This window comes from Peromyscus californicus, unplaced genomic scaffold (genome assembly GCF_007827085.1).
Source record: "Peromyscus californicus insignis strain IS unplaced genomic scaffold, ASM782708v3 Scaffold_3__1_contigs__length_106647218, whole genome shotgun sequence".
In the NCBI taxonomy this organism is placed as follows: domain Eukaryota; kingdom Metazoa; phylum Chordata; class Mammalia; order Rodentia; family Cricetidae; genus Peromyscus; species Peromyscus californicus.
In genome coordinates, this window is record NW_026294551.1 from 71,567,363 (window position 1) to 71,576,376 (window position 9,014).

Genomic DNA, 9,014 nt, shown 5'->3' on the forward strand with positions numbered 1-9,014 from the left:
TGCCTCTACCTCCTAAGTACTAGAATTATAATAAGAGTATGCCACCATGCCTGGGTTTATGTTGTACTGGGGAGTCAGGGGGCCTTCATTTGAGCTGGGCAAACACCACCAACTAAGCCATATCCCCAGCCTTAAATTGAGTTGATGCTCTGCAAGGGTAGCTAGGTTTGAAATTCTTTTTTTTTTTCAAAGATTTATTTATTAATTATGTATACAATGTTCTGCCTGCGTGTAGGTCTGCAAGCCAGAAGAGGGCACCAGATCTCATTACAGATGGTTGTGAGCCACCATGTGGTTGCTAGGAATTGAACTCAGGACCTCTGGAAGAACAGCCAGTGCTCTTAACCTCTGAGCCATCTCTCCAGCCCCTTGAAATTCTGACTGTTGGGATTAAAAGTATAAGCAGTCATAACCAGCACTGTTTTCCTTAATTCTTGTCTATGCCTAAACTGGAGTTTATTATTGATTTTATATTTGTATGGCTATATTTTTTATTTCCAAGATTGACTTTAATGGCCTTGTGTTTTTAATTCACTTTTTATTTTACTCAACAGGTTTTTGTTGTTGAAGTTTTTAGAGACAGGACTTTTCTCTGTGTAGCCCTAGATGTACTTTAACTCACTCTGTAGACCAGGCTGGCCTTGAACTTAACAGAGATCTGCCTGCCTCTTCCTCCTGAGTGCTGGGATCAAAGGACCACTGCCCAGCTCAATAATGTGGGTTTTGTTTTGTTTGGTTTTGTTTTGTTTTGTTTTTTTTAACAGTTCCATTCATTTATTTAATACATGTCAGGCACAAATTATAAGCTACCTTAAGACATTCAAAAAATTTTAGTGAACACACAAATGACTCATCTTCTTTACCTGCACATGGCACTGGAATGTGACAGCAGATAGAGGGAACAATCCAGAAGTTAACATGTCACATGTGTTTGCGTTTGGAAACTACATGCTTCTTCATGTGCACATGAGACACCGAGGCTGTAGCCCTGCTAACCTCTGGAGAGGAAGTACACAGTCAGTCTGATTTGTGACAATTTCTCAGATGACAGTGGTATGTGGATGAGTGGGGGAAGCTACAGTTACAAACTGAGCAGGTATAGGGCTTCTCTCATGAAATCCTCATGAGCCTGAAAATTGGCTTTATTGCTGAAAGACCTTCCACATGTACTACATTGGAAAGGCTTATTTCACTTGTGTAAGGCCTCATGACTCTCAGGTCTAAGTGCCTATAGAAGCCTTTATGACACCTGGTACAAAAAAAAAAAAATCTCTCCTTGTATATCCTCAGGTTGGCTCAAAGTCTACAGGGATATATGAAGATTCAATAATGTGTTTTTAATGCATATAATCCACTTATTTCTGAGCATCTCAACAACTTATTGTAAAACTTTTGGTAAGATTCTCAAGTTAAGCATAATGATTTTTTTTTTTTTTTTTTTGGTTTTTGTTTTTGTTTTGGTTTTTCGAGACAGGGTTTCTCCATGTAGCTTTGCGCCTTTCCTGGAACTCACTTGGTAGCACAGGCTGGCCTCGAACTCACAGAGATCCGCCTGGCTCTGCCTCCCGAGTGCTGGGATTAAAGGCATGCGCCACCACCGCCCGGCGATGATAAGTTTAAAGACAGTCAGGGCTACACAGGGAGATTGTCTCAAAATCCAAGGTGAACAGTAACAAAGGGTGACACCTGACTTCAACTTCTGGCCTCCATACCAAAAGTGCTCTGAAAAATGAACATAGACACATAAGTCTGCACATACAGAGATAAAGGTTTCTGAATCGGAGGTAAAAACAGTAGTCAGGTTCACTAATACAAGCTTGTGAGCAGCTTGCTCAAAGCTGAAATATTCATCCTTATATGGCTCAAATGATACCTGAAGCCAATTGGTGATAGGCACACACCCTTAATCTGAGCACTCCGGGGACAGAGGCAGGCCGACCTCTTGAGTTTGAAGCCAGCCTGGTCTACATAGGCCGTTATGAGAGAGCCAGGGCTACAAAGAGAAACCTTGTTTCCAAAAATCAAAAACAAGCAAAAAACAAGTGATACTTGAAGCCTTGTAGAAGGCACTTTAACTCACATTTTCCTAACTTCTATCCCTATCAAGGTGACCACAATGACTTTTTTGTGCCTTCAAGTTTGAAGGGGTTTGAAATAGGTACATAAGCACTCTGCTTACACAGAAGTGCGCAGGTATTTGAAAGAAAGTAAAGGAGACGTGAGAAGTTTGGTTGATGTTGTTTTTCTAATAAAGGCAACAACCAATATTCCATATATCTCCCCCACTTGGTAAACTTTTTTTTAAAAAACAAACCACGCCGGGCGGTGGTGGCGCATGCCTTTAATCCCAGCACTCGGGAGGCAGAGGCAGGCGGATCTCTGTGAGTTCGAGGCCAGCCTGGTCTCCAAAGCGAGTTCCAGGAAAGGCGCAAAGCTACACAGAGAAACCCTGTCTCGAAAAAAAAAAAAAAAAAAAAAAAAAAAACACACACACATCTTTTCCCCTCCAGAGTTTCCTGCTGCCTGGAGCACAGACAAGACCCCTTTACGTTTTTCCCTTGGTTAGTCTTTCAAAACTAACCAATCTCGAACGTCAGACCCCAGCCAATGGGGAAAAGACATAGTCATCACCTGTTAAAATAAAAACCAGTGAACCTCCTGCCTTAGTTTGGATCCTGACACACCTTCTTTAAAACCCGAAAGCCCAGTCTGGCGGTGGTGGTGGTGGTGGCCGCAGCAGCGGCGGCGCATGCCTTTAATCCCAGCACTCAGGAGGCAGAGGCAGTCGGATCTCTGAGTTCGAAGCCAGCCTGGTCTATAAAGTGAGTTCCAGAACTGAGAAACCCTGTCTTGAAAGAACAAAAAGCAAAGCAAACAAACAAAAACCACGAAAGCCCCCGAGAGCTACTCTGTTCTTTTGTAGGGCACCAAGATTACTGTTTTCAGCAAATACAAAAATAAAAGCAGAGACGCCAAACTTCACCTTTGTCACCCTAGGGCCCCAAGAGAGAAGTCAATGCTTTTTAGCAAAAGCAGCTTCTGAGTGTCTGTTTAGGGGATAAAGGGATACAGAATGCCGTCACCAGTAAAGTCATTTGTAGTAAGTACATAAGGAAAAACTGTGAAGAAACCAGGCATACACTTGAAAAAGCAGAGTGCGAGATGAGAATCAACACCAAACCAACCCCAGCTGAATTGCTCCCTAAACCATCCTCCTCCTATTACGCATTTCCGCCCACGAATAAGGCCCGCAGACTGGACACCGGCGCCTGGCGCTACAACCTCCATTTTGCTTTCTGGCACCGATGTCGTCTCAAACTACGCCTCACTTGGCATGTTTCTTCCACCTCTCACGCCACGTGCCGGTTCGCTACACCTCCGAGTGAACATCAGTGACAACAGCGGCAAGTATTCATGCGGTGAAGGCAAGGCAGAGCTGTAAGAGCCCGACAAGGTCCGCCAACACCCGACGTCCTACCATGCCCAGACCCAAAATGGCGGCCAAATCCCAACGCGCGGCACATGGGCGCATGCCCAGTCGTCCGAGCCGCCTTGATCCAAGATGGCGGCCAGAGTCAGGCCGGGGGGGGAAACCGTGCACTTGGCGCTTTCGCGAGCATGCGCAGTCTCCCGTCCCTCTCGGTGTCAAGATGGCAGCCGGGGCGGGCCGTCCAGGCGCTCCTTGATAGGCGCGAACGTGTACGCATGCTCAGTCGGCCGCCTTCCCGCTCCGATGGGCGGAGCGAGCCTGTGAGGGGACGTTAAGGTTGGGTCATGGGCGCTGGACCCCTTCCCCACCGTCACCGGCACCACCACTCCTGAACTAGAGGAAGTCGGCTTCTGTGAGGTATTGGCAGTCGTCAGAGCCCCACACTGGGCGGCGCGGCGCTCGCCTGTGATCCCAGCGCTTAGGCGCCCGGGAGGGTCGCCCCGAGTCCTAAGCCAGTCTGTGGGACAGCACGACCCTGTAGCAAAACGCCAAGTCCAGAGCTGGAGAGGGGAAGAAGGGGGGGTGTGCAGGGGGAGGCCGGGAAGACACAGTTTGACCACTTCAGTGGGTGTGTGCTTCGTTTTCCTTAGGATGGGGTGTGGCTCAGTGGTGGAGCTCTTGCCGAGCGAGCACCGAGGCTTTGGATCTGGTCCCCAGCCCCGGAAATAAAGTTTAAAAAAAAAAAAAAATTAAGAGGGGCATAGTGGATAATCCCAGCACTGGAAAGGGGGAGGCAGAAGGGTGAGAAATTCAAAGCCATCTTCTGACAGTTAGAGGCCAGTCTGGACTACGTAACACCTTTAAATTTTTTTTTAAAAGGTAGATAATAAAATCAAATGGCAAATGTACGTGTTTACTTAATGGATGAGAATCCCATTGGTAGGCCGGGCGGTGGTGGCGCACGCCTTTAATCCCAGCACTCGGGAGGCAGAGCCAGGCAGATCTCTGTGAGTTCGAGGCCAGCCTGGACTACCAAGTGAGTCCCAGGAAAGGCGCAAAGCTACACAGAGAAACCCTGTCTCGAAAAACCAAAAAAAAAAAAAAAAAGAATCCCATTGGTCATTTTGATATGTCGTAACTTAGGCCAGTACCACTCTGTCATTACTTCCGCAATTGTGTGGTTAAGTTCAGAAATAAGTTAGATGGCTATTTGAAAGAAGCCACATCGAGTCTGTAGGTCTGTAGGAGTATTGCCATCTTTAATCCATAAACATGGATGATATTCCACTCAATGTTTTTTAAAATTATCATCCCTTGACAAGTTCCTTTGACATGTGTATAATGTACTTTTCACACCCTCTCACCCCACTCCCATTGAACCCTTCTTCCCGCATAAGTTCCTCTTTTTATTTCCATGTTTTTACATTTTTAAAATTACTATTATTGTGTTTGTATACGATACATTAGTGTGAGTGCCTGTAGATGTGTGGCGGTCAGAGGACAACTTTATGGAGTCAGTTCTGTCCTTGAGTCTTCTATTTCTCTTTTCTTTTTGGAGACAAGTTCTGTCTATGTAGCCTTAGTGGTCCTGGAACTTGTTTTGTGGACAAATGAGGCTCAAACTCAAGGGATCCTCTTGCCTCTGCCTCCTGAGCTCAGGGATTAAGAACATGTGCTACCAAGCCAAACCTGGCTCCTCCTTCCACCTTTATGTGAGTTCTGGAATTGAACTTGGGTCACCGTGCATACATGACAAGTACCTTTACACACTGGCCTCGTGTGTGTGTGTGTGTGTGTGTGTGTGTGTGTGTGTGTGTGTGTGTGTGTGTGTGTGTTGACACACAGAAAGAGAGACCCACAGAGTCTAAAGTCTAATTAGGGTCATTTGCATATACATAGGTAGGAGGTTATTTACTGGAACATAGACAAATTAACAGTGGCTATACCATTGAAGAAAAAGACTCCCCTGCCGTGATTTACTTATAACTTTTTTTTATTTTTTATTTTTTGGAGCTGAGGATCGAACCCAGGGCCTTGCGCTTGCTAGGCAAGCGCTCTACTACTGAGCTAAATCCCCAACCCCGCTTATACCTTTTCAAGAATGGTCAGATTCTTTAATTCTTCAGGGATTTTCTTTGGAAACCTAGGCCCTCTGCAAGAGCAGCCAGTGCTCTTGGCCGGAAAATATTTTCTTAAGTGATTGTCCCTTCTCCATCACTCCTGGATTAGTTGCTAGTCTAGAGAAATCCAGCTGTTGTTTCTGTCTTGATCTTGTTTCCTGTAACCTTACTGAACCTTCCTGTAAGTGGTTCCATAGGGCATTTTATGTATATGATATCAACTTCAGACAGTTTTGACTTTATAGTGTGAATGCTTTTTATTTCTTTCCATTAGCTTTATTTCCCTGGCTGACATCTCCAGTACAGTGCTGAACAGAAGTGGCAGAGAGAGGCACTCTCCCCGAGTTCCTAAACTTTATCTTAGCCCGAAAGGCAGAGGCCTGATCTTGCCTTGTTTCTGATTTTAAGAAGAAAGCTTCGAGGCCAGCCTGGTCTACAAAGCGAGTTCCATCCAAGAAAGGCGCAAAGCTACACAGAGAAACCCTGTCTCAAAAAAAAAAAAAAAAAAAACAAAAAGGAGAAGAAGAAGAAAGCTTTTAGCTTGTAGTTTTTTGGTTTTGTTTTGTTTTTAGAGACAGCACCTCAGACTCTAGCCCTGGCTTGCTGAAACTCACTGGGTAGCCCCGGTGGCCTCAAATTCCTGACAGTCTTTCTGCCCCAGTCTCTACAGTGCTGGGATTTCAGGTGTGAGCTACCATGGCCCTGCAGTCTGTGACCATTAATTGTAAACTTACTTTTGGATTTTGTTTTTTTGAGACAGAGTTTCACTGTATAGCCCTGGCTATCATGGATCTTACTCTGTAGACCAGGCTGGCCTCGAACTCACAGAGATCTACCTGCCTCTTGTTCCTGAGTGTTGGGATTAAAGGCGTGTACCACCACCGCCTGGCTATTTTTCTGTTTTTAATCAATGAAAGATGGTAGGTTTTTGTCAAATTTATTTTCTGAACCTATTGAAATGATCTAGATGATGAGCAGCTTTCCTTTTGTTTCATAAAAAGTACAAAAACCCAAAGATAAAGGAAATGCATATGCAGATTTAGTGTATGCTAGAGGTATATTAAATCGTTGGGGGAAGGGTGAAATTTTAATAAAGGTAGCTAGGTGTGGTGGCTAATGCCTGTAATACCTGCACTTAGGAGGCTAAGGTAGGATTGAGATTTCAAGGCTAACATGGCCTATCTCAAAAACAAAAATAAAAATAAAATAAAATAAAATTTTTCATGTATTGACCGGGTGTTTCTGTTGCCAGCATCTCACTACAGGAGCTGTACATTTACAGAAGACGATGTCTGGAAGCTTCTACTTTGTAATTGTCGGCCACCATGATAATCCAGTTTTTGAAATGGAGTTTTTGCCAGCTGGGAAAGCAGAACCCAAAGATGAACACCGACACCTGAACCAGTTCATAGCTCACGCCGCCCTGGACCTGGTTGATGAAAACGTGTGGCTGTCCAACAGCATGTACTTGAAAACCGTGGACAAATTCAATGAGTGGTTTGTGTCAGCTTTCGTCACTGCTGGGCACATGAGATTCATCATGCTTCACGACATGAGGCAAGAAGATGGCATCAAGAACTTCTTCACCGATGTCTATGATCTGTACATCAAGTTTGCCATGAATCCCTTCTATGAGCCCAATTCTCCTATTCGGTCAAGTGCATTTGAAAGAAAAGTTCAGTTTCTTGGAAAGAAACATCTTTTAAGCTAAACGCAGAAAACTTCAGAATCACAGTGGGGTCTGCTCAGGAGTGTATGCATAGGAAGTAACTTGAGAAAACAGCCTGGCAAAACTTTACATGTCTCAACTTATCTTTATATCATAAAATTTCCTTTATATGTAACAAATCTCTTTTTTTCATGTTAGTTATCAACGTTAGCATTTGCTTGTAAATAAAGAATAAACCTCTATCTTTACTGATTGAGATAATTAAAAAAAACTTAAGCCGGGCGGTGGTGGCGCGCGCCTTTAATCCCAGCACTCGGGAGGCAGAGGCAGGCGGATCTCTGAGTTCTGAGTTCTAGGCCAGGCTGATCTATATAATGAGTTCCAGGATAATCAGAGGTATGTACAAAGACCCTGTCTCCAAAAAAGAAAAGAAAAAAAAAAAAAGAAAAGAAGTAAGCCAGGCTTGGTGGTACACAACTTTAATCCCAGCCCCTGAGAGGCAGAAGCCAGTGGATCTCAGCTTGACTACTTCGTGAGTTCCAGATCTCCAAAAAAAAGGGCAGGGGTGGCTCAGAATTAAGAGCACTTGCTACTATATAAGAGGACACCGCCGGGCGGTGGTGGCACACGCCTTTAATCCCAGCACTCGGGAGGCAGAGCCAGGCAAATCTCTGTGAGTTCGAGGCCAGCCTGGACTACCAAGTGAGTTTCAGGAAAGGTGCAAAGCTACACAGAGAAACCCTGTCTCGACAAACAAAAACAAAAAAGAGGACACCTGGGTTTGAGTTCCAACACCTACATGATGGTTCTTTACCATCTATAACTTCAGTTCCAGATCTGGGACCCTCTTCAGGACTCCTTGGCTATCTAAGCCACAGATAAGCCTTAAGATGCCCCATAACTGAGCCGGGCGGTGGTGGCACACGCCTTTAATCCCAGCACTCGGGAGGCAGAGGCAGGAGGATCTCTGTGAGTTCGAGGCCAGCCTGGTCTACAAAGTGAGTTCCAGGAAAGGCGCAAAGCTACACAGAGAAACCCTGTCTCGAAAAACCAAAAAAAAAAGATGCCCCATAACTGTACCGAGTGGAAACTCTAGAAACCAGAGTTTCTACCCGCCATCCCCTCCCTGTCCCCCCCCCAGTACAAAAAGAAAGAAAAATAGAGTGTACTTGAGTGAGCCACAGCCCATCAGAACTCTGAGGTTCGAGGACCTCTACAAGGATTTGGTGTCTTGGTGGAGAGTTTCTGCTGCTAAGCCGACAAGACCCTGGACTGGACGAAGTCTTCACGGCCTGGAGGGAGAGGTGGACACACCACTTGCGGGCCTAGGTTTAGCCCCGTGCTTGCCTGCTGTCATCTTAACCGCTGCGAGGCATGATGTGTGTGGAGCATCCCAAGGGTGGCCTGAGGGCTGCCAGGACACTCCAGGCAGATGCTTACAATCTTGTTCCCAGAAGCAAAGCTGAGGTTCGGTGATGGACAGGCCCCAAGCAAGAAAAAGACTGAGCAGATTCCATCGCCACTCTGTCTCTCCTAGTGGAAAGCTATGGGCAGCTTGGCCTATGTAAAGACACCCCAAAAATCCACCAGGAAGAAAAACAAGATCCAGAGTCAGGCTGTCCTGAGCACCCACCATGGCCCTTCCTGACTCACTGAGTCACCTGTCACACCACTGAACTGGTCTCGGCTCTTCAGGCACAGCCTGGAATCATACCTGCCTAGCAAGATGACCACAGCAGTTAAAGTAGGTATCCAGTTAACCTAACACCTCGGCTGCCTGGAACTGTGTTCTCCA

General features: G+C 45.6%; 1 protein-coding gene across 1 annotated transcript; it reads left to right on the top strand.

The window, feature by feature from the left end:
• Positions 1–3,684: 3,684 nt before the first annotated feature.
• On the top strand, positions 3,685–7,461 carry LOC128122653 (trafficking protein particle complex subunit 2). Its single transcript, XM_052758278.1, has 2 exons — positions 3,685–3,847; positions 6,803–7,461. The coding sequence occupies exon 2, from the start codon at positions 6,839–6,841 to the stop codon at positions 7,259–7,261; it is 423 nt and encodes a 140-aa protein (XP_052614238.1). The 5' UTR covers positions 3,685–3,847; positions 6,803–6,838; the 3' UTR covers positions 7,262–7,461.
• The last annotated feature ends 1,553 nt before the right edge of the window (positions 7,462–9,014 follow it).